This window comes from Lygodium microphyllum, chromosome 4 (assembly GCF_053477565.2).
Source record: "Lygodium microphyllum isolate KBCC chromosome 4, Lygodium_microphyllum_v1.1.10, whole genome shotgun sequence".
In the NCBI taxonomy this organism is placed as follows: Eukaryota; Viridiplantae; Streptophyta; class Polypodiopsida; order Schizaeales; family Lygodiaceae; genus Lygodium; species Lygodium microphyllum.
Window position 1 is genome coordinate 2,166,657 of NC_141138.1, and position 25,009 is coordinate 2,191,665.

At 43.3% G+C, this 25,009-nt stretch overlaps 1 protein-coding gene across 2 annotated transcripts in view; it reads right to left on the reverse strand.

Annotated features, from left to right (window-relative positions):
• Positions 1-24,562, reverse strand: part of LOC148036733 (DUF21 domain-containing protein At2g14520-like) — an 80,624-nt gene extending 56,062 nt beyond the window's left edge. For both annotated transcript variants that reach the window (XR_015690500.1, XM_087675616.1), the window contains exons 1-8: positions 23,828-24,562; positions 16,441-16,517; positions 16,280-16,363; positions 16,071-16,184; positions 15,893-15,979; positions 14,983-15,122; positions 14,806-14,893; positions 14,431-14,504 (exon numbers count right to left, since the gene is read on the reverse strand). Coding sequence is in view for 1 of the 2 variants with exons in the window: in XM_087675616.1 (XP_087531742.1) it covers positions 14,431-14,504; positions 14,806-14,893; positions 14,983-15,122; positions 15,893-15,979; positions 16,071-16,184; positions 16,280-16,363; positions 16,441-16,517; positions 23,828-24,005 (842 nt within the window). In the remaining variant the exon portion in view is untranslated. The remainder of the gene's footprint in view (positions 1-14,430; positions 14,505-14,805; positions 14,894-14,982; positions 15,123-15,892; positions 15,980-16,070; positions 16,185-16,279; positions 16,364-16,440; positions 16,518-23,827) is intronic.
• Positions 24,563-25,009: the final 447 nt, after the last annotated feature.

The window sequence follows — 25,009 nt, forward strand, 5'->3', positions numbered from 1 at the left end:
CTATGCAACAGAGATCTTCAAAATCTTATATGATGCAGACCATAACATTCCACTATAGGAGCTCACCCAATAGTTCAGCGAGACTACACTCAACAAGTGCAGCTTTTCCACACTCACGGCCTATGCCTCCATTGGGGTGATACCTCGAAACAGCCGGTATGATGGCATGTGCCACATGACCAGAGCTTGCCTACAAAGAGAGGTAGCACTAGGGTCCACTTCTCCCAAAACAAGCATAGATACTCAGCAAACACCTCATACGTGGAAGAAGAGAGCATTCCTAGACCAGTTGGAGAGAGTCTTATACATGTTGTTCTTGAGTCAAGATTCTAGAGAGGCTTGGAGGATCTTGAGAGAGCATCGTCCAGACACACCCATTACATCCCCTGATACATGAGAGTAGTATGCAACCAATCTCTCTACACAGTAGTTGGTCTACTGTGTCAACCTCCTCTCCATGATCCACTACAAGCTTGCCGAGAGAGCACCACTTTCCTTTCAAAGAGTAGAATCCGAGATGCTATTGACAAACTCAATAGATGCAAGGCACATGATCAAGATGAAATAGTAGCTGAGCACTTGATTCATACTAAGACTTGATGGCAAAACTACTAGCTCACATGTTTAACACAACCGTATGCAAAGACTTTCTAGAGAGTTGAAGCACAAACACTATTCTACCTATCCTTAAGTCAAGTGATCCTACTTTGCACGGTAACTATCGGACTATGATTGGAGTTGTGTTGTACTAACCCGGTAAATATAGCACGGATTTCCTTGTGAGTTTTGCTAATAGACAACTCAGTGATATGAAAATGAATTACTTGATGATGGAAAGGGAAGGGTTAGCAATGGTGTATGCCGTTAAGAAGTTTCACTACTACTTGTTGGCTACAGCATTCACCTTTTCTGTAGACAATCAAAAACTTCTATATTTGGTGAATAAACCTTGTGCTACATCACATGTTGCGCATCACCAGTGGAGAGCGCAATTGGAGTTAACGATAATCTCCCCTATGCTCATTTGTTTAGAACACAACAAGAGGCCCAGCTATTTAAGGCAAACCATTCTTAAGAATGAGTAAGGCGAGACAACTCATTGGATTTTTCCTAGGATTACACACGGTCAGATACTACCCTCTTGAAGTGGTTGGACAGATTTTCTATTGGGGAGTAAGGGTGCTCCAGAGGAGGGCAAGTTGGGCAGCTCGCTAGGACCACCTTGTCTAATCATTGCCCGGTAATCCTCACACTGAATGCACCTGCTTCAGCATTGGGCACTCATTGTTGGCACATTCCTAATTTAACCTATGGATACAAGGAGGTGGATGAAGAAGCTCTAAACCAAAGATTGGGCGGGGGTGGCCAAATTGTAGAGGTGGCAAAGGTTTTAGGAGAGTTGAGTAGGATTTGTCAGGATGCAACCCTCCAAGCTTACCAGTAGTGTTGCGAGGAGAGGGCACTTTGGAGAGACCTTACAACCATTTAGAGATTGCTCCAAGAGGCACGTGGAAATCCCACTTTGCACACACAAGAGCTATGAGCATGGCCAGCCCTCACAAGCCTAGAGAATAGGCATTTAGAGTTCTTCCATACCTCAGCAACGTTTTGGGCACAGAAGGGGGACACGATGTGCAAAGAGTTCTTCTAGACACATCAGCCACATACCTCGGGGGACCAAATCCATAGTTTCCATGACCACCATGGGAGGGTCTGATCTAGCCTAGAGGAGGTGATGGAGCTTGCTACAGTTTTCTGCAAGCAACTTTTCCAGCAGAAGGCAATATCAGACAAGGTGCTCCGATGTAGACAGCAAATTTGAGATTGTATCTCGCCCCTTGTGACTAAGGAGATGGGACCAGCACTCCCTAAGCCCTTTACGGAGAAGGAACTAGTTGAGGCATTCCACACATGAGATGGGCAAAAAAGCCCCTAAGAGGATGGGTTGTCTAGAAAAGGAGATTGGAGTGCTAGAGGACATGAAGTGGGGCATTTATGCATTGTACGAGAGAGTGACACGCCATATGCACACACCTAGTAGAATGTCTGAGAGGATTGACAACATAGGAGTAAAACAAGGATGTCTGCTTTCGCCCACACTATTAGGACTATACATAGATGAGATATCAAACTACATTGATAGGGGAGGTGGAACTGGAGCTAGCCTAGCTGGAGTGTTAATACTGATATCACTATATGCCGATTGTTATGGGAGTACTAGATTGTGCTCGAGAGACTTCACTAGATCCAAGATTTGTTACAAGAATTCTGATTACAAGATAATGCCATGTAGGGGCACAAGGTACAATGATAACTTAACAAGATACGGAAAATCCCACAACCCGAGACCGTAGGTATAGACAACAAGACTCAATAGGATATAAAGAACCGTAGGTATGGATACAAGATACTAGAATTACAAGATCTCCCTCAACGAGGATGAGCAAGATGTAAGACAATACTAGACAAGATCTCGTACTACCAGATTACAAGGTGACAAGACAATATGAGTATAATGGAAGACAAGACAAGACTAAATGCCATGACTAGACAAGCACTAGAACTGGAACTCGAAGTTACTTACTTGGAGGTCTCGACTCCTTGAGCTCCCAAGACTAGCATCGGCAAGACTGAGGAGCTCTATGACGAGCCCCTCCTTTTGTAGGTGTTGGAGGGCGGCTAAAGATCTTCTAGAATGTTCCATGATGACAATATCAATGATGCAAGCGATGACATGGCATATCTTCTAGAAGGTTCTATGATGACATGGCAAGGGCTGGTTCGCATGGTTGGCTTGAGGATATCCTGTTAAGGGTGCATTCGCATGGGGTGTGGATTCATATAGCATGAGCAAGAATTAATCCGTACACTTGATCATAGCATGTCCGTGACACCAATGATATTATTGTATTCATTCCACACTCACCAAATGGCTTGTAGTATCACTTAGATGCACCATATACCTTTTGCAAAGATAGAGATCTCATAGTGAATCTTGAAAAAACCAAAGTCATGGTACTCAACGCTTCAGTAGCATGGGTGACCCCATCTATGTATCAATTCACATTTCAAGGAGACGCAATTGAGCATGTGAGAAAATATATGTATTTAGGAGTCACTTTCTCTATCCCAAGCTTTGTTAGAGTGCGCAACAGAAGAGGAACATGAACACAAAGATGAAAGAGAAAAGAGAGACAACAAGAAAAGAAGAAAATGAAGTGATAACCTGCACTAAATTTGAATTGAATGCTGAATACAACAATGGACTGATCAGTCCCTGCACACAGCCCAAGGCATTGGTGAGTGCACCAGATCAAACTAACAATGTCAACAACACCGAGATGGAGGAGAGGCTGAAGACAAAGTGTGTTGTCACTTGAAACTAGCTCAGAAACAGACCATTATGATGGCTGGGACCACATATAGAGACCATTGATCAGGATGATATCATGCATGATCAAGAGTAAGCCCTTCACCCCACATCCTATCACCAAAGTAGAGTAAGGGGCAGTACCTATGAAACCAACCTTCCTTCTTAGATAGGGTGGTAAATGACCTAATTAAGCACTAATTACAACAAGCATAAAATACACAAATCTAGAAACACATACTTCACTTCTTTATCTTGGACAATGGACACATTGTTGGCCCCAAAAACAAGCACCTCTTGTGATATTTCTTTAAGTTATATTGCTAAAGATTGAAGTACACTTAGATCCACCCTAATCTCCTTCAATCTTCAATACATCTTGCTGTCCATAGCAACAACAAGCCTTCAAACCAATTTGCCCCTTGGTTTGGAGCCTTCAATTTGCTCCTTGGAAGACAAATTCTACCCCAAACTTAATATTGGCCGGCCGGCCTCTTAAAATCCTCTGAAATCCCAATATTTCAGCTGTGGCTAGTAAACCCTAAATAAATGGCGAATTAGGGTTTAGCAACACAAATTCTTCAATAGCATCCTCTTGGGACTGAATTTGGCTGAGATCTCTTGAGGGAAGCTATGAATTGGTTGAGAGAATAGAGAGAAAGCTAGAGAAAGAGAAATTTCAAAGTTTCATCGCCAAAATTGGCTGCATTTTAATGATGCCCTGCTGTGAATGGCTATTGACAGCAGCCCACAATCAACAGGAGCCCCACATGCAGTCGCCACCTTTATGGCCCTCAAAATTGGTATCAACTGCCTATAGACAGAGCCTAAAAGGGTTATCACTTGCCTCCAATGGCCTATTAATCATCTAGGGAAGCTCTTTGACAGCCAATGGCGGAAAAATTGTCACACCAGCTCTATCTTCTCCTCTCCCAACCTCCACAATGTTGGAATGAGGCTCCACCAACCTCTAATAGCCTTTCCCTCACTTGCATAGGCAAGTTTTGCTACGTGGCAACCTTCTAAACGCATATTTTAGCAATTTTCAGTCCGATTAGATTAATTTTCAAAATATTCAAAAATTAATCAATTTATTAGTTCTTGCACACAAAAAATTTAGGCCAGCCAACAATTAAATTGGCTAGGCCAATTTGTCATCCAAGTAAAATCTTGAGCATTTATTAGCCCTTGAACTCGCATTAAGTAATTAATTAATGCATAATTCCTAATGTCATCCCACTAACATTAATAGCTAATAAAATATCCAAAGCCAAAATCTGTCACCAACCACCACCTAGTATCTTACAATATAGCTTATTACAACTTTTCCTTTGACACCCACTGATATCTTGGGATCCTTGGCGTGTCATTGTGAAATAACTTACACATCACATGTGCATCTCACATTTGCACTTTTGATTAAAACTTAATCAAATGCTAAGCAAAGCATCACAATTTCACATCCTTGTGACGACCTATGGTTGTGGAGACACTCTTTAAAACACTAACTTTCTTACACATACTATGGGAGCTCCCGCACCACAAATATCCTAGCATGGCATTAATCTCCTCCAAACAACTAGTACAAGTAGGTGAGATGAAATGTTGGTACTCGCAAATGACAAATTGGACAACCTTACACAGGTTTGGACCTCAGCTAGCTCCTGCCCTTTGACTATAGCCTAGACTATCCTACACTTCCCCTCACCCAATATGAGCTAAATTCAGTCATTAGGGCTGATGTCTGGAGAGTTGAGCCCGAGAGGACTTGAATCTAGCCACCTCTCCCTCTAGGACCGAAGATGGAGTTTTTTACCACAGCCACTTCCTATATCTCTTTGAAGATGGTTTTATTTTTCAGCCATAGTATATGGAGACACACCTCTCCCATGGTATGCAGGCTGCTATTGGATAGATACACATCTCCTCCCAGCAGCTAAGGACAAAGACAGATACATGGACAGATACCTAGCAAAGGATAGGATATGCCAGCTCTATGACAAAGAGCCCAAGATAGGAGCATTACATATATAGATGTACAGTGTACTATAACATATGAGGGAGGTATCACTGCCTCTTTTGTAAGGGCTTTGAACCTCTCCGCCATGTCATGGAGTATGAGGACCACATATGTCAAGGGCTTTTGCTCCTAGAGCTCGAAAGGTGTCACAACATTATCACAAGATAGGAGACCAGCTCACCCAAAGAGATCAAGGTAGAGAGTGGTAAGAGATTTCTTTCACACACACTACTAGTCTAGCAGGCACAAAGTCATCCTGCTAGATTGTATCTACCTACACCATGGAGTCACACTAGACAAGGCCATTGCACTTTGCCAAGCACAGAGACCTCAACCACCTAGTAGACGACCAAAGGGCCCATACAATAGCTAGATCAAAGACATAATTGCAAGGCATAGGAGACTCACCGCCTCCATACATCAATAGAGCAGCCTTGCACCAGATCATAGTTGGGATCATGTATTCACCTTGAGATTTAGAGAGAAGCCACTATACCTATATATCTTGTACATAGAACTTTTAGACTTGGAGATCTTTAGATATTTAGATGTTAGCCTTGTATTAGGATGCATTTTTCTTTCACTTCATAATGAGATGACATTGGACCTAGATATACTTTTGCCTTATCTCATAGGCCACATATTATGGATTGATACTAGAGCATGAACTGAGCAAATTGACAAAGCAGCATCAACATTGGGCATGTGGTCAAGTAGGGTTTAGGAGGGGCTACTCCACGCTTGATCATATCCTCACACTCCAAGCCATCATCGAGGAGAGTAGAGCACAAGGAAGGTAGGTATATTGCTGCTTTGTGGATTTCCATAAGGCCTTTGACACAATACCACATGTTGGGCTCATGCAAAGACTCCAGGAGCTGGAGGTCCCTATGGAGATGAGATGGGGGATACTAGCACTATGTGCATCTATTACAAGATGAGTACAAGCACCAGGAGGGCTATCAAAGGAGATCACCAGCACCATTGGAGTGAAACAAGGATGCCCACTCTCACCTACTCTCTTCAGCCTTTATATTATTGATGAGATATCAGACTATATTGATGGACTTGGAGGGGAGAAAGCTAGCCTAGGGGGGCATTGATACCCATATACTGTATGTCGATGACATGTTCCTCATCTTCAACACACTAGAGGGATTGCAGTGCCACCTAGATGCACTACATGCCTTTTGTCAAGACAGGGATCTCACTATGAACCCTGGCAAAGCCAAGGTTATGGTGTTTAACACTTCCTCCTAGTGGATTCAGCGATCAGTACCCCATTTCGCACACAAAGGAGATAGTGGTGGTCCAGAGATATGTTTACTTGGGGATTACTTTTTTAGGGTCAAGATTCACTTTGAGGAGAGTAGCAAAGGATAGATTGACACAAGGCTATGCGGCCCTAGGGTCCATGGAGAGCCAGTACGCATGGATACAGTTCAAGGAGCCTCAAACGAAGCTCCATCTATTCAACACTTTGGTCACACTAGCACTTCTATATGGACCCCCCATATGGGGATCAAGCCTAGTACTAATGATTTCAAAGTAAACCCTCAGTACCACATGAGATCATCAGAGTAAAGATGGCAGCACCACCCATACTGGCAAAGGCCCTCTTCCAAACGGTGACTTTCTTGCATGGGCTTTGGACCCTGCCGAGACAAAGATACTCTTTTGGCTCACACTAAGGTTGTCTAGACAACTAGCATTACAATGAGATATTGAGTACTTGTGTGCCCGGATAGAGGCATGGTTACAGTTACGTGGACTACACATGGATCACCTCCCACCATTACAGTAAACTTGGATTGCCCTTACCTGGAGCTTAGCTAAGGAGCTGAACCTCATCATCAAGATGGATATTATTCAAATACATGTTAGCCTGCTCTATTATCATTCTCAGTCTGTCATCTCCTGGTTGTGAGCTCCTGTCAGAGTCTGGCAGGAGACAAAGGAGCTCTGTCAGCTTGGTACCTGCTGTTTTTGTCTGCATTCCAGATTTTTGGGCAGGTCGGCCAGATCTGGCCAAGTCGGCCAGATTTGGCAGGTCGGCCAGTTTTCTGGCCTGGGGCTATATATAGCAGCCCCCCAGTCATTCTCAGCATTCTCTTCTGCAGGTTCAGCACACTCTCCGTCCTCTCCCACTCCGGCATTGGTGCTGCCATTGCTTTCAGTCTGTTTTGGTGCCCTCATTGACGCTCCGGGCTGCGTGCAGGGACTGATCAGTCCATTTCAGTGTATTCAGCATTCATTTCAGTCAGTGCAGATTTTCTTCCTTCATTCCCTCCTTTCTCTCTCCCCTCCTCTGTGTTCCTGTTCCTCTTCCGTTGCGCACTCTCACATGGTATCATCGCCTGACTAAGAGCACGGAGGACCTAACCTTGTAGAGAGATACCTCACCCCTCTTTTGCTGCTGTCATCCCATCTTCAACTGCCCAGGCGGCCCCCCTAGGTGGCCCTTCTTCCTGCGTTTGCTGCAGACGCCTTCTTCCGAGGCTGCCACGTCAACCAGCGACCCCCCTCCTTGCGTTTTCCATCAGGCAGTCCCTCCTTCTACTGGGCGACACATCATCAGGCTGCGTTTTGCAGATCTGATGGTCGTTTCCACTCCTGGCGGCACATCTCCTGCTGGCGACCCACTTTCACATTGCGTCTTGGTGCTGGCGGCTTCTTTTCTGGTGATCTTCATCAGTTATCTTTGCGTTTTGCAGATCCAGGTGTTTGTAGGCTATCATAGCCTGTGTCTTGGTGGTTGTTGACCATGCTGCTGGTCATACTTCGGCTTCGGCACAGTTTTCTTTGGTGTTTGGTATTTTGCAGATTGGAAGATGTCTTACCAGTTTTCAGGCTTTGACGACTCAGAGGAGGAGCCTCCTCGCACCCGTCCCTCTTCAGTCCATGCATCTCAGAGGGTTCCATCTACCGTGAAGGTGTCTTCCGTGAAGACTGCTTCAGATGTGCGGATGCCTTCCTTGATTCCCTCTATTCAAGTGCCGATTCTCCCTTCCTTTCCGAAGGAAGATAAGTTGGATGGTTCCAACTACTCCCTCTGGTTGTGCAAGGTGGAATGCATCCTCGATACATTCGACCTTTGGGAGCTTGTTTCTTCACCCATCGACCGTCCCCCCCGTGGATTCGTCCGATGGCACCTCTATGGACCGTGCAACCTTGTGGGATAGGCTCAACTCTCGAGCCCGTTCCTTTCTTTTTATGAGTCTACATGATTCCATTCTTGTACATGTTCACAGGTTACAGACCGCGGCGGAAGTGTGGAAGAAGCTTGCGTCTTTGTATCAGCACAAGACGTTTGCCCACAAGATTTCCTTGGAGAAGAAGTTGCGGATGCTCAATCTTGATGATTCTTCTTCCATGAAGGAGCAGATCACGAAGATGGAGGACATGCGAGGCGAGTTAGCCTCTCTTGGTCGTATGATATCGTCTGAGGATATGGCAATGATTCTGTTGACTCAGCTGCCATCACCCCGTTATGATGTCTTCTACACCAGCCTCATCACCTCGAGGACCCGTGAGAAACTCCTATGGGAGGAACTTTCCCCGCTTGTCTTGGAGCATGACGAGCGACTCAAAGAGGTGGGTGCCAGTGGCTCCACCAAGGCTTTTATGGCAGGTACAAGTGGCGGCAAGAAGAAGAAACAAAAGAAGGAGAAGGCCAAGGACAAGAAGGAGGAGGACAAGAAGGATGCGAAGGAGAAGCCGCCCAAATGTCCCCACTGTGGGAAAGGTACTCATCCCGAGGAGAAGTGTTGGCAGAAGTACCCCCATTTGAAGCCCAAGGAGGACTCGAAGGCGGCCCCAGCCACGACAGAGTCTGCGTTTGTGCATGTTTTTGTTGAGGAGGATACAGCCCTAGCTTCTACCACTCTGGAGAAGCCTTGGCTCGTGGACAGTGGAGCATCTTCACATATGACCTTCCAACAGGATTGGCTTCAGGATCTTCATTCCCGAGAGGGCACTGTCACCATTGGTGACAATTCTACAGTTCCTGTTCGAGGCGTGGGGACTCTACCTATGTTTTATGATAGGCGGTCTTCCTCCGCCAAAGTTCTCTATGTCCCTGATTTGGGTTTTAACCTATTGTCTATGCATGGCCTTACTCAGCTAGGTACCCGAGTCATTTTTACTCAGGATGCAATCACAGTGGAGGATGCTTCTACAGGTGATGCTCTTTGGACGGGAACACAAGAGAGTGGGCTTTATACGCTCACAGCCTTGGCTGCGAGGACTTCCCATGAGCTTGGGCTACTTTGGCATGCTCGGTATGGTCATTTGAACCTCGATTCTCTTCGGCGGGCTTCTCGGAGGAAGATGGTGGAGGGACTTCCAGATTTCCCTCCTCTTCACACTTTGTGCCCTAGCTGCTTGAGGGGCAAGCAGCATAGGCAGCCTCACCCTCAGGTTGCCTCTAGGAGGGCTACTTCTCTGCTTGAGTTGGTTCATACCGACCTTTGCGGACCTATGGGCACGGCCTCCCTTGGGAAGGCCCGGTATTTGATGCGGATTGTGGACGACTTTAGTCGTTATGTGTGGCCTTATTTCTTGGAGTACAAGAGCGAGGCGTACTCCCGTTTCTGCGAGTGGCAGGTGTTTGTGGAGACCCAAACAACTTCCAAAGTTCGTGGCGTTCGAGCTGATCACGGTGGCGAGTTCACTTCTCACCTTTTCTCTCAGTTTTGCAGGGATCATGGTATTCGGGTGGAGTATTCCCATCCGAACACACCATCCGAGAATGGTGTGGTGGAGCGTGCGAATCGGACCATGGTGGAGATGGCCCGATCTATGCTGGAGCATAGAAGTCTTCCTCATTTCCTTTGGGGTGAGGCGGTGGCTACAGCGGTGCATATTCGCAACCGCTCTCCGACTTCGGCTTTACAGGACATGACTCCTTATGAGGCTTTCTTTGGGAAGAAGCCTTACGTGTCCCACTTTCGCATCTTTGGGTGCGATGCTTTTGTCCATGTGGACAAGAAGAAGAGGAAGACGAAGTTCGACTCTAAGTCGAGAAAGCTTATCTTCGTGGGTTATAGCACGACCACGAAGGGATATCGGCTCTACGACCCGACGACACGGAAGGTTGAGGTGAGCCCCCCCCCCCCCCCCCCACCTTCTCTTCCTTCCAGGATACCCCTTAGCACCCCACGCATTCCTCCTCCTACAGCTTCCCTTTCCCCTTTGGCGGATGTGACTCCTTCTTCTACGAGTTCTTCCATCCCTTCAGCCTCCCCTCAAGAGTCTTCTCGGGATACACAGCCTTCTTCAGGTGCGGAGAATCTATCTTCATTTGGTGAGGGGGAGTCCCTCTCCGATATGGGTGCTTTGCAGGTTCCGGAGACTACTCGGTCTCCCTCGCAGCAGGAGGAGTCTCTTAGGATTCCCTTATGGTAGCACCGGCTCATGCAGGATTCAGGTGTTACTCACTTTCCTGCTTCTTCTACAGGTCCACGTCGATCAGCCCGATTATAGGCCCAGCGGGATAGTTCACTGTGTGTGCACTATGCTCTTATGTCTCAGATTCTTCAGGATTCCGAGCCTTCCACTGTGGAGGAGACTCTTGCACAGGATATTTGGAGACAGGCTATGCAGGCCGAGCTCGATTCCATCGAGCGAAACCATACTTGGGAGCTTGTACCGCGTCCCAAGAAACGGAAGGTGATAGGTGTGAAATGGGTCTTTAAGACCAAGTATCTTGCAGATGGCTCCTTGGACAAGCATAAGGCTAGGCTTGTTGCCAAGGGTTTTGCACAGCGCGCAGGATTGGACTACTTCGAGACTTTTGCTCCTACAGCTCGGATGTCCACCATTCGAGTTATTTTGGCTCTTGCAGCTCACCACCGTTGGCCTGTTTATCAAATGGACGTCAAATCAGCTTTTCTGAATGGCGTCCTTGAGGAGGAGATTTATGTTTCACAGCCTCCTGGTTTTCTTGTGCAGGGGAAGGAGGATCATGTCTACAGGCTGCGGAAGGCTCTTTATGGCCTGAAGCAGGCTCCTCATGCTTGGTACCAGCGGATTGACCGCTTCTTTCTACAGAGTGGCTTTCACTGCTCCGCTCATGATCCCAACCTCTACTTACAGGTTATGGATTCTCTTTGTGTTTTCCTTATTTTGTATGTCGATGATCTTATCATTACAGGGAGCGACACTCAGCAGGTGGAGCATACTCGGTCCATTCTTCAACAGGAGTTTGACATGACGGATCTAGGGATCCTTCACTTCTTTCTAGGACTGGAGATCTATCAGATGGCACAGGGCATCTTTATCTCGCAGCACAGGTACACCTCCGAGCTTCTTTCGGAGTTTGGTATGGCCGCGTGTCGGCCTATTTCTTGCCCCATGGACCCTGAGTCCAAGCTTTTGGCAGATGGAGTCCCCCTTACAGATGCCGCTCGTTACAGGTGCCTTGTAGGCTCTCTCATTTGGCTACTTCACACTCGGCCAGATATCTCTTTTGTGGTGGCTTTGTTGTCTTCTTTTATGAAGACTCCTACACAGGATCACTGGCAAGCAGCCTTGCATGTTCTTCGATATTTACAGGGGACTCGATCCTTCGGGATCATGTATGGAGATGGGATCACCCTTTCTGGATGGAGTGATTCTGATTGGGCAGGTGATGTGGACTCGAGACGATCCACTACAGGTTATGCTTTCACCCTTGGATCCGATGTTGTCTCTTGGAGCAGCAAGAAGCAGCCTACTGTGGCACTTTCTTCTACAGAGGCTGAGTATCGGGCCCTATGTTCGACCGCTATGGAGGCAGTTTGGCTCCGTCACTTACTGCAGAGATTGGCTTTTCCCAGACCGGACCTACGGAGCTGCGCGTGGACAACTAGAGTGCTCTTGCTCTGGCGAAGAACCCGGTGTTTCATGCTCGCACGAAGCACATTGAGGTTCAGTATCACTATGTTCGAGAGCGGATCGTGGATTCGGAGCTGGTGGTGGTCTATTGTCCTACGGCGGCCAATGCAGCTGATCTCTTCACGAAGCCTTTGCCTCAGGCTTCTTTGCTTCATCACATGCGGTTCTTAGGTCTTCAGACCCTCCCAGGATCTGAGAGGGGGTGTTAGCCTGCTCTATTATCATTCTCAGCCTGTCATCTCCTGGTTGTGAGCTCCTGTCAGAGTCTGGCAGGAGACAGAGGAGCTCTGTCAGCTTGGTATCTGCTGTTTTTGTCTGCATTGCTTTTCCGGGAGTCACACAGCCCAAATTGGGCCTTTTGGTGTGCATGGGCAGGTCGGCCAGATCTGGCCAAGTCGGCCAGATTTGGCAGGTCGGCCAGTTTTCTGGCCTGGGGCTATATATAGCAGCCCCCCAGTCATTCTCAGCATTCTCTTCTGCAGGTTCAGCACACTCTCCGTCCTCTCCCACTCCGACATTGGTGCTGCCATTGCTTTCAGTCTGTTCTGGTGCCCTCACTGACGCTCCGGGCTGCGTGCAGGGACTGATCAGTCCATTTCAGTGTATTCAGCATTCATTTCAGTCAGTGCAGATTTTCTTCTTTCATTCCCTGCTTTCTCTCTCCCCTCCTCTGTGTTCCTATTCTTCTTCCGTTGCGCACTCTCACAATATACACACCCATGACAGGGGTGACACCTACTAGAGATCTGGGGAAGAAGATGGCTTTCTATCAGAAGCATCTTCTACACATCACCCAATGGCTTTGTTGTCTGCCCGAGATACATGGATGCACACTTGTCTCATGGTGTACGACATGCCATTGGACAGCTCCATATATCCTCACACCAACTCTGGATTGAGACAAGTAGATACAGTGCAAAATCCCTCCCCTTGCAGGACAGGATTTGCTAGCTTTGTCGGCTCGAGCCAGAGATGGAGGAGCACTACATATGCAGATGCCCAATCTACTACGAGATTCGAGGGCGCTTCCATTGCCTATTTAGGGAGGGTTTTGGGCCACTATCCAGGGTTATTCAAGGTCAATGAAGAATGATGCCAAGGAGCTAAGGAGAAGACTAGAATCACTAAAACACAGCAACCCACTGTTGACGGAGGCTGTCCAAGAAGTGTGACAGCAATATAGATGAAAATGCAGCCTGGCTGTGTGGGCAAAACTGAGAAAAGAGCAGCAGCTAATCAAAACACAGTTTGTCTGAAGGAGGAAAGGTTGTCAAATAGGTCACTTCACTGGCATGATGTAAGCGCAGAAGGCAGAGAAAGTGGCAATCCTCCAGGGGCAGGTGACAATCTAGCAGTCAGGGCAGTAGCAGAGGCAGCAGAGGCAGCAACACCAACAGCAGGGGCAGTAGCTGGCTGAACAGGCTAGAGCAACCAGCTGGCTGGGTGGCAGCTATCAGGGCAGGGGCAGCAGCTGGCGAAGAGGGACATGATGAAGGATGATGATAATGATGATGATGAAGATGATGATGGAAAGTTGACACAAAATGAGCGAGTGGATAAGTATAAATGCTAATATGTCCTTTTATAAGACTCCTACCACCAAATAAAATATAATTCTCTTTTGATAGGTTTTTTACTGTTTTTGTGGAGTTAAATTAGGTCAAAATGCACAATGATTTCATTGAAGGCCTTCAATTTTACTTGCTCATCAAGAGACAGAGCCATCATTGTATCGCGATTCACTTTGTTTGCAAACAAACAAACCTCAGTTCTTCTCTAATTTGTTGTGCATGCTCTCTATTCTTTACTCAATTTCTGTTTGCTATGCTGTGTAATTTTACATTGGGCACTATTGGTCGATGCCTTGCGGATGAAATGTCTTTATAAGAGTGATTATTACTGACAATACCCTCATCTAATTATTATTATCACAACTCATCAGATTCATTGTACCGTAATTTCTTGTCTTGTATTCTGAGCTTTATCTCGCCTTCACTATGATCATGCATGCGCTTCTTCTCTTTTCCTACTACACTACAGAACTTTGATATTGAACACTTTATCTTTGGAGCTAGGCAATATCATATACTAAGGTCAGATCTTCAAACAAGCACTTCTCAGGAATGATGACCAAAAAGGTTCTAAGGGTTCAAAGATTGGATACCTTGGAACTTTTCGTATAGCAAGATCTCTAACAGTGAGCCCATCAGAAGGTTCGACAGCAAGCAGATTCTTTACCTGCACCAAAAGAAACAAGTTTTTGAATGGTACTACTTGAGTTCATTATCATGTCTTAACCTGGGTATGGGTTCTAGCTGGGACTCTAGATTAATTTTGTGTCAATGCCCAAACAAAACTAACAGTAAGATACAGATGTTTAAAAACTAGGCATCTGAAAAATTAATCTTGATGTATGCATATTATGTTTCCATTGTATGCATTTAGAAGAACATTTGAGCCTGGCAACTCAACCAGCATTAGCTGTACATGTAAAGCAAATAGTTAGCAAAAAGATGGGAAAGTTGATTCGATCACTTACAAGAATCACACCTATAATATTCTTGGGGTGTCCAACGTACACAGGTATCCTGCTATGACCCTTTTCAAGAACGTTCCTTATAAATTCCCTGCAAATGTGATATCATTTGCACCCAAAACTGAAAATCTGAACTAAACAGTTCGGCCAAATCTAGTTAAACAGTAACAACTAACATACTTGTTCAAGACTTCATTTATTTCCACAGCGAAAACTGAGGACAAAGGAGTCATTGCATGACCAGCATTCTTTTCAGTTAATTCCAGTGCCCCAGCAATTATTGTGGTTTCGTCATGTGTAAGCTCTCCACCTTTTCCAGCCTTCAAACAACAGGTTAAAAGAAAGCTGTGAAATGCAGCTAATATGATATTTGACAAATTTCAACAGCTTCAAAGCCATAAAAATCACCAATTATTTTGTCTGTGGCCACTTTTACCCAAAGAGAGAAAAGCACATTTATGAGCCATATTCAAATACAAAAACTCTGTCAATGTACTGAGACACTATCCAAGTCATGTGTCATGGCATCCTGTACGCAACCTACTTGGAATAAAGATCCCTGATCCTAATCCTACTATAACTCGAGGCCATATAAAAGTTTCTGTTGGAATATCAAAGCTGACCATTGAGAGCTGCCTATCTCTTTCCATCACTTATAAGATATTTAGACACAACTTTAAGGCCAAATGTCAGCACTTAAATCAAAGATGACATAAAGGGATCAAATGACTTGCTTATCCATATCCAGTCAGATGTTTACATATTCCAGCCTACAAGACAGGAATCTCATATCAGTTAAAAAAGCAAAACATCAAAGAGGAGTTCTTTTCTTTTGATTGCATGATCTCTATTGCAAGATATATTTACAGTTACCAGATTGCTATCCTACTAGTTTTAAAGATTACTGAACATTTTTAAATGCAAGTTTGAAAAGTTGCTTCGTCACTTGGCTGAAACAAAACCTTTGAGTGAAAAAATGTTATCACGAGGATTAGAACTGTAAGACACACTTGTAATAATCGCATATATATTCACTTAGCCGAGAGTGAAATGTACTAACAGAACTTGACAACAACAATCAAGTGACTACCTCATTTCCATGCATGTTCACCAGTGTCTTGAGCTCAGCTCTTCGAAATAGAGCGACATGATCCTTCCCTAGTAAGAAATCTAACAACTGTAGTTACAAAGGTGGCAAATGTAAGAAGATTGAAAAATCTAACTAGACTTTATCAGCTATTTGGAGTAAATGTTGCAGTACAACTCACCTTGCTAATAGGGTATGTGATAGGAAAGCATACAACAACAAGGATACGGACAACAGGTGTCATAGTCGCACCAATTGCTAGCCCATATCTAGTGCAGACAGCTTGAGGGAGGATCTGAAAATGGGGAAAAAGGACAAGATTCAAGTGGTCATTTTTTAACTCATTTAACAATGATAGAAATTCAATGTGAACAGTGGTCTCCACCTGACCTCTCCAAACATGAGAATCAATGTCACCGATATTATTACTGCAGCCCACGCAGAAACCAGAGAATCCAGAAATATTGGAAGGGCCTGTACAAAGAAGAGTCATTTAAATGTATACAGAGATTCCTCATTCAAAGGATGAATAAAAGGCTTCAGAAGCTCACTTCCATAGCCAAGGAGTTGCACACAAGGAGTGTGCACAGAAGAAGATGCTGGTTTTTGACAACAGGCAGGATTCTTTCTGCATCACCAATAATGCCATAAAGACATGGATTAAGTACAACCATCCACAGTACCATCTTGGAAAATCAGGTTCCACCACAGTCAATCATAGCATTCAAAAGTAGTACGCAAAAATGTGACTGAACTTGCTCGCCCTGAACATATTTAGATACTAACAGTATATGACACAGGCTTATACACATGCCACCCAGGAGTGAACAATGCCAATGATAGATTCAAAGCTCTGCAAATTCATCCAGAGGCATGATCCATATCTGATTGAGGCTTTGCAGGTAACATGTTGTACAGATCAAAACCAGCCATCTGTTTGGCCAGCCAACTACCAATGTTCATGTCCTCAGATTCCTCCTCCTCCCCTTCACAAAGTTCAGGATAGAACAGTAGAAGAACGGAATCAATGACTGCAGGCACAAATGCAGTCTAGGAGGATCACAATCCGCTTCATTGCTTTTGCATCAGTAGCAACTGGGCTTACAAGTCCCAATAAGTGACACTTCATGATATTCAGTCAATTGCCTTTGCATCTATAGCAACTGGATTTATGAGTCCCAATAAGCAGCACTCCATGAAATTTGGGAGTAAAAGAAAAGTCTTTGTCTTTGCAAAGAGAGAAATCTTGTGTGTAGAGAAGGAAAAGCAAATAATAAGTATGGGTGGAGGGTCCAATGATGTCATAGGCTGAAGCAAGTGCTGCTGCTCAGTCACTTCCATGGTCTCCTGCTCATGCATGGGAACAATTCCACTCATTTCTTGTATATGCTGGCCACTGGAGAAAGTGAGGAAGAGTGTGGTAAAGAGAAGGGATTTTTCTTGAGACAAAAGAACCTTAAGCAGGTTTCCTGTCTTTGGCTGCTAACTTCAGAGAGAGAATGGTTTGAATGAACTAAGTCTGCAAACAAACAGGGACTATTCTGGCTGCTCATCATGCACTTTTTTTTACCTCATTCACCCCCCTTTTTGTAGCTAGATCTGGAGTTTGCCTCAAGGTTCAAGGCACCAGCTTCAACCTGGCCAGATTTAGAAGAACCTATGCAACTCTATAAAGTGCTTTAGGGGTTTCTCTACAAAAGCATTCATAGTACATCTCTCGACTTTCATAAATGCTGACTTTTTGGAGTCTAATGCATGTGTAGCCTATATAAAGGCCAATATATCTCGGTACATGACTCTTGGTTCCTCCCTAGTACGAGTGTACATTGGTGATCCCCTTTGCTGTGAATGCCCCGAACAATGTAATATACTCAACAATTGTAGTATTGGTTTGTTTTTAGACCTAATATTTCAAAAAATGGAGAAAACAAATAATTAAAGCTGAATAATGGAGACGAGCTTGAGGGTTAAAAATGGGAAACCCCCCAAAAGAATATATTTCTACTTAACCCAAGTCCCTTAGGAAAGAGCTCAATTACAATGGACCTGAGAGTGAGAAATAGTTCTCACTCTCACAAGATCATGTAAAAATGTACATACACACATGTATCACACTATGCAATAAAAACAAGAGATTTCCTTACAAGATGTGAGTGGAGAGAGAAAATCAATCTTTCTCCATCAGCATTACATTGATATGCTGGCTTGCTATTCTTGAAAGGGAAGAAGAGGTCAAGGAGGAAAGGTTATAACAAATTTACAAGTTTGTTGTCCCATAAAACAACAACGAAAGAAGAGAGAATATGGGGGTATTCATTGGTGGAGTGGAGGATGATGATATAGATGGATGGGGTCAAATTTAAGCTATCTTCAACTATTATGCACATCAACTACTATACAAGAGTTTACAACCAAGAAAATTGATATAGATGAGAAAAAATGAGCTCTCTTTAAAGGAGAAAGGGGAGAGCTAGTGCAAAAAGAAAAGTGTAGTACAAAACAAGTGTCCAGCCACATATCATGAGGTGTGACAAGTAGTGGGACACTTGGAAGCTTGTGTGACAAGTGTCCTGACACTTGTCTCTTCTATACAACCTTCCTTTTTGGGCCAAGTACTATCGAAAATATAAACAACTAAATTTAGTGAGTATCGCTTGAACACAAAATTTATTGTTTTCGTAATATCATTCCTACTTTTTAAGACTAGTATTTTTTTGCCAATTTGAGGCTCCTAAAATTTAGGGATCCCCCAATATGGATATCATGTGAAAGCTCTTAACCAGTATATTATAAAAACAGTGTTGAAATCTTCATATAATTTTTCAAGTTATGTACATTTTAAGCTTTCAACCTATATATACACATTGTACAAACATTTCATGATTATATCATTTTGTTTATTGTGACTATCTATTCTGGTATATCTAACCCACACTTTAAGGCATTAATCCTTTTTGTATACGAGACTGACCCTAATATGCTTGAGGTCCAATCACAGGCATCCAATCGGGTTATATAGATGAAAGTATATTGTTTTTTCTTTAGCCCACTGCATGGATCCACCATAACCTGTGAGGACCACTCATCCATAGAGGCAACTCTAATACACTTTTCTTTATATCTAGCAAGTGCAAAGAAAATAAAATCAATAAACGATTGAATATACAAAATAATAGAAAGAATACAAATTTATTTTCTATTGTATTATGATATTTGGAATAATTGTTGTGTGATATTGTCATTATTGATAGGCTTTATATTGACCTTGGAGCTCTTGCTTATGCTTTACAATGACTTGTTAATAAATGCATGATATTTTCATTTTCCAAACACTTTGTTAGAGACTCACATCAGCAAAGGAAACATGAGGGTTAAAGTCTCTTCACCATAATCTTGCATTGGAAGGTTTAGGATAAATTAAAATTTGAAAGCTCCTTGTAAACTCAAATGAAAATTAATCTTTTACTATTTATTTTCTTCTTTTTTTATATCTACCTGCATAATAAGATATATCATGGATCATTTGTTTCATATTTGGTCTCATGGGTCACTCTAAGCTTTTCTATACACTACAATATACGCATGCTCTCAATATAATCTAGAAGCATATCGTTGTCCCACATACCAAAGCAAGCAAAATATAGAAAAAACATTAAATGAGACTGGTTGCATGATATCCCATTGCACAATGAAGGGTGGGAGAGGCTTCCAACTGCATGGAACAATCTATTAGTTCGGGTTACGGACAAAATAAATAAAAAATTAATACAAAGTCTTCAAGGAGATCAATGGTGATGTTAAGCTACAAGGACAAGCATCTAGCCTATTAAGGTACTTTGAACCACTGAACACAAATGTGGGCAAGTTTATTCAATAGTCTTGGACTTATGCCTCAAAATTGATTCCTGCATGGATGAGGGCTGCTGAAGTTTGAGCTGCTCCTCCACTAAAAATATTGTTGTACAATGTCAACCACTACAAAATAAAGTTGAGCCTTGTTGATTTGATGGCAACCTCCCTCCATGCAAAAAAACACAAACAGATAACTTGATCAAGACTAAAAATGCAAATTCTTATGTTTGTTCAGCTGGAAACTACTCCAAATTTCACATAATTGTGAAGTATTACCTCAGTTGTATAAGGCGCTAGAAAGAGTCTTACTTGGTTGCTAAAGTAGGTAGACATCCATCAAAAAACACATACCCTGAATTTCAAATGCTCCTAGGTAACTTTCCACCCAAAGCTCAAGTCCAGGCTAGTGCTTTTATAAAGCCAAAAACATGGTTGTTCAGCATCAATCAATGCAGAACACAATCATCTTGTTGAGGCAACCTCGTCAAGACAAGGAATACAAAGTGGTTTCTTGAAATTACGAAATTGCAGCTATGTTGAAAATTACAACAGAAGGCCTTAGTTTACTAAGGTGTAACTGAAATTAATATCACCAAGCTAGATGGCAAGTGCCTCATCAAGATTTATTTGGTTAGGAGGAGACAAGAGCCTAGCTAGAGCAAAGATGGCTTAGGATGTGAATGCCTTGAACAACGTAATATGCTTAACAATTATAATATCCATTTGTTTTTAACACTAAATGTTACAAGAAATGGAGAGAACAAATACTTAAGTTAAATGAAAACTATTTTAAAAATTACAACTATGGAAATATAAAAGTAATGGATAAGAGATTGATGATTGAAGATAGGCAATCCCCTTGAAGAAATGTATTTCTACTCAACCCAAGTTCTTTAGGCAGAGCTCAGTTACAATTAACCAAAGAGTAAGGAGGAGGATTTTTCGCTCCCACAAGATCATGTAAAGATGTACATGCACACATGCATCACTTACTATGCAATAAAAACAATTGATTTCTTTACAATATGAGAATAGAAATAAAATACAGCCTTTCCTAATAATGAGCAACAATACATCAATATGGCTTGCTTCTTGTTCTTGAAATGGAAGAAGTGCTCAAGAAGGAAGGGCTATAATGAATTTACAAGTTTGTTGTTTTGTAAAACAACAGCGAAAGAAGAGGGAATATGGAGGTATTCGATGATGGAGAAGTAGAGGATAATGATATAGATGGATAGAGTCAACTTTAACTTATCTGCAGGTACTGTACAAGAGTTTAGAGCCAAGAAAACTAATGTAAAATGGGAAAAAAGGAGCCCTCTTTATAGGAGAAAGGGGAGTAGAGTACCACAAGACAAGTGTCTAGCCACATGTTATGAAGTGTAACAAGTGGTAGAACACTTTGAAGCTTGTGTGACAAACATCTTGACACTTGTCTCTTCTCTATGGCCTTCCTTTTTGGGCTAACATTGTCAAGAATAGAAATAATCAAATTTAGTAAGTACTATCAAAATACAAACTTACTATTTTTAGAATGTTATCCCTATTTAGGCCAATCCAAAACTCCTAAAAACCTCCTGAAGGCTAAAATTTAGGGATCCCCTAAAATTTAGAGATCCCTCCCTCCCTCCTTTCCCTTCCCTCAATATAGATGTCATGCAAAAGCTCTCTACGAGTACATTACAAAAATAGTGTTGTAATCTTCATGCGAGTTTTTTTGTGCAAAGATATGTGCATTTTAAGCTTTCAACCTACATACGCACATTGTACAAACATTTCGTGATCATGCCATCTTGCTAATTGTAACTATTTGTTTTGGCGAATCTAGTCTACACTTCAAGGCAATAATCATTTCTTGTGTGCACACATGACCCTAATATGCTTGAATTCCAATCAAAGGCATCAATCCAATCATATGGGTGGAAATGCGTATTATCCTTCAACCCATACCGTGGATCCACCATAACCCAGCCCTACTACACTTTTCTATATGTCTAGTAAGTGCAAAGGAAACAAATTTAATAATTAATTAATTATGCAAAATAATACAACAGATCAAAAAAAAATTCTATTGTGTTATGACATGCAATGTCATTATACAGCCTAGATCTAGAGACAGCTTGGGGATATTAGTTCTAGATTCCAAACAACCAAAGCAAAGCCATATTGGCTAAGCTCATTGTCAAGGGTCTCATTCCAAGACAAGAGCCTTGAAAAAAACTTATATTTCGGAGACTTTAGACTATTACACCTACATATGGAGAACCATGGCGGCCTAACATTCATCGGATCTTTCAGAAGATCAAGAGTAGAGACTTAAGGAGGGGATTAGAGGTCAAGTGTCCAACTGCTATTGTCAAAGCATGAAGACCCATTTCATTTGGCCTCCAACAGCTATTTCATCTAGCCTCCACCAGCTACCACCAATCATAGTTGAACAGAAGAGGAGGCAGCCGCTTCCCTCACAATCACTACTTGCAACCAAAGTCAAGCCACTCTTGGAGAGAGGCCTTACCTATCCTAGGGGAGGTTCTCTATACAGGTTGCTTCCTCAATGGGAGACCGGTTTGCATTTCAAGAACTACCACAAGAGATCCAAAGACTGAACTACAATGCCTCACGGGCACCAAATCTATGATGGAGGCTGTGACAAAGGGAATACCTCCTGACTGTAGGACTAATACAATCACTTCTCAGACCTAGATTGGTCTCTTCTCTAGGGGGCATCCTCCTTGGGCTTATCGCTACTGGCAGAGACAGGTTATTCACTTTAACAGAGAAGGAGGATGACCACCTTCAGCAAGAGGACTTGGATCAGGCAGATGTGGGCACTGAAACTGTAGAAAACTTGAGACTTGAGCAACAACAGGGTAACAGCAGGCAGTACAGCAAAAAATCCAGCAAGAGACTTGAGGGACTTGCACAAGCAAACTACAATGCAGAAACTGAGGTAAGCTGGCAGTAAATTGTCATGCAACAGCAAGATGAAACAACTGGCAAGGCTAGCCAGAATATACATCATGTGACACTAAAGAGTTCATTTTCCAAAGTATCAAAGCATGCAAGCTGATGATGTAAGACAAACTGCTACCACATCCCCTACCAATCTGAAAAATATCCATGTTTCCACATCACAAGTTGCTCTAGTTTCCAAGCCTTTCTTGTGGAGCTATGACTAAAAAGCCATTTGTTTTCGGCCACACTTACAAGATTCTAGCACAAAGTCAGACAGAATAGCTTATTGGCAAACCTGCTGCATCTAGCTTTATAAAAGGTGCTAAGCCCATTGGCAACATGCTGACAGACGAATCTAAGAATTTTGTCCATCGTACATTATATACAATAGACATGGCATTTACCTTTGATGAGGGTTTATGCAAAGATATAATTGTGAATAGAAAGCATAGTTCACAAATTCTTTAGTAGGCCACCTCACAAAATTTCCATAAAGATACTAGCTATCATAACTTTGCAGATCAGCTTCAACTTTAAGTTTTCTGATGCAAACATGCAAAAGGCCAATCCAAGGTCCATGTGTATATCATCGCAACATCAAACCAAACTCCCCACTCTTGACAGCGGAAGAATAATGAAGACCTTTGAAATGATTATCAATGCACATAGGACACCATCTCAACTCAAGAATGTTAATGAGGAAAGACCACTTCGAAAATTTAGAAGCAAAGTGAGCCCTGTGGACATCTATAAATTGGAGTCTAATGATCAGATTAAAAGCCTCCAGCCTCAATGTTGCATACAAGCATCCACAATTCTTCTCAGCCACTCCAGTAGGAAGCTAGGCCATTGCATTGTTTTTTGAGAGAGGCATCCAAGCCAATAGTCGACATTGTGTGTCGACATGTTATTTGCAACTCGCTGTAATAAACTATGTGTAGTCCAGCAGCATAGGGCGAATCTGCTAAAAGATACTGTAACATTTGCAACTGCTTGCCCCACCTCAGGAAATTCTTTTTATGAAAGCAAAACACAGCAAGCTTTAAGTACATACGACGATTATGGAACGCACAAAAACGACTAAGGAATGTGCACTGCACACTGGATGCTCTAATTGCAGGCGTAGCATACCCGCATGCTTGCGATCTTTATCCTTTCCCGATTTGATGAGGACCTCCAAATCCATCCGCCCCAGGGACATAAGGCCGAGGGTGAGACCTGACATCAAGCCTGCAAACAAGACAAGGCCAAAAATGATGATAATGTACACCCAGAATGCGACGCCGCAACAATGTTCGTGACCAGCCATGGCACTCTGAATGTCTTTGGAACAGCCACAGTGGAGAGGTATGTGACTGCAGCACCAGCAGGAAGCGAACCCTAAGCTTGGGCAGAAAGAAAGGTTGTCTTTGAAAGCAAGCAAAACAATTTTTGGTTATCGGGGATCAGGGCCACGATCAAGCTTTCTCTTAGACAATGTGTTTCACTGATCAGTCAGGTCAGAGCCATCGCTGCTGATTGAATGAGGCCTTGTAAGCCTCGTTTACCACCTTCCCAAAAGTAAAAGGAAGACGCCCGGCCATAGCTGCTGCAACGACAGGTATGATGAAAGTAATGATAGGTGACAATGATGACGATGAAGATGATGATGATGATGATGATGGAAGTAAGCAGACAGAAGATTGGTAGAGATCACCACGAAAAGCTCGCTTTGAATGTGTACAATGTGAGTCAGAGAGGGGGAGAGAGACAAAGACACAGAGACGGAGAGCCGCGAGCTCACTCTGTCTCCCGGTGACCACGTGTCACAACCAGACGTTCCCACTTGTGGTACGTACATACCGCGTGACACGTCACCTAGCTCAATAGTGGTCACACCACGCACGCTGTCCATTTGCGTTGATGACACAGCTGGACAGGCCCATGGATTTGTATTTGCGGTTTTGCTGGTTGGCCAATAGTGTGCCTACGCTTTTAGCTACGAACTGTCCCAGCTTTGGCAATGGTTGATGTAGGTATGTGAATTTCGGTGCTCCACACTTGTGTCAATAATAGTTAGGAAACTTCACATCCTAAGGCACATTTTATATGGAGAGAGAGAGAGAGAGAGAGAGAGAGAGACGTGGAGCTTTGGGAAGGCCTATGGTGTGCCATGTCAATAATAGTTAGGATACTTCACATCCTAAGGCACATTTTGTATGGAGAGAGAGAGAGAGAGAGAGAGAGAGACTTGGAGGTTTGGGAAGGCCTATCGTGTGCCATGTCAATAATAGTTAGGATACTTCACATCCTAAGGCATATTTTGTAGAGAGA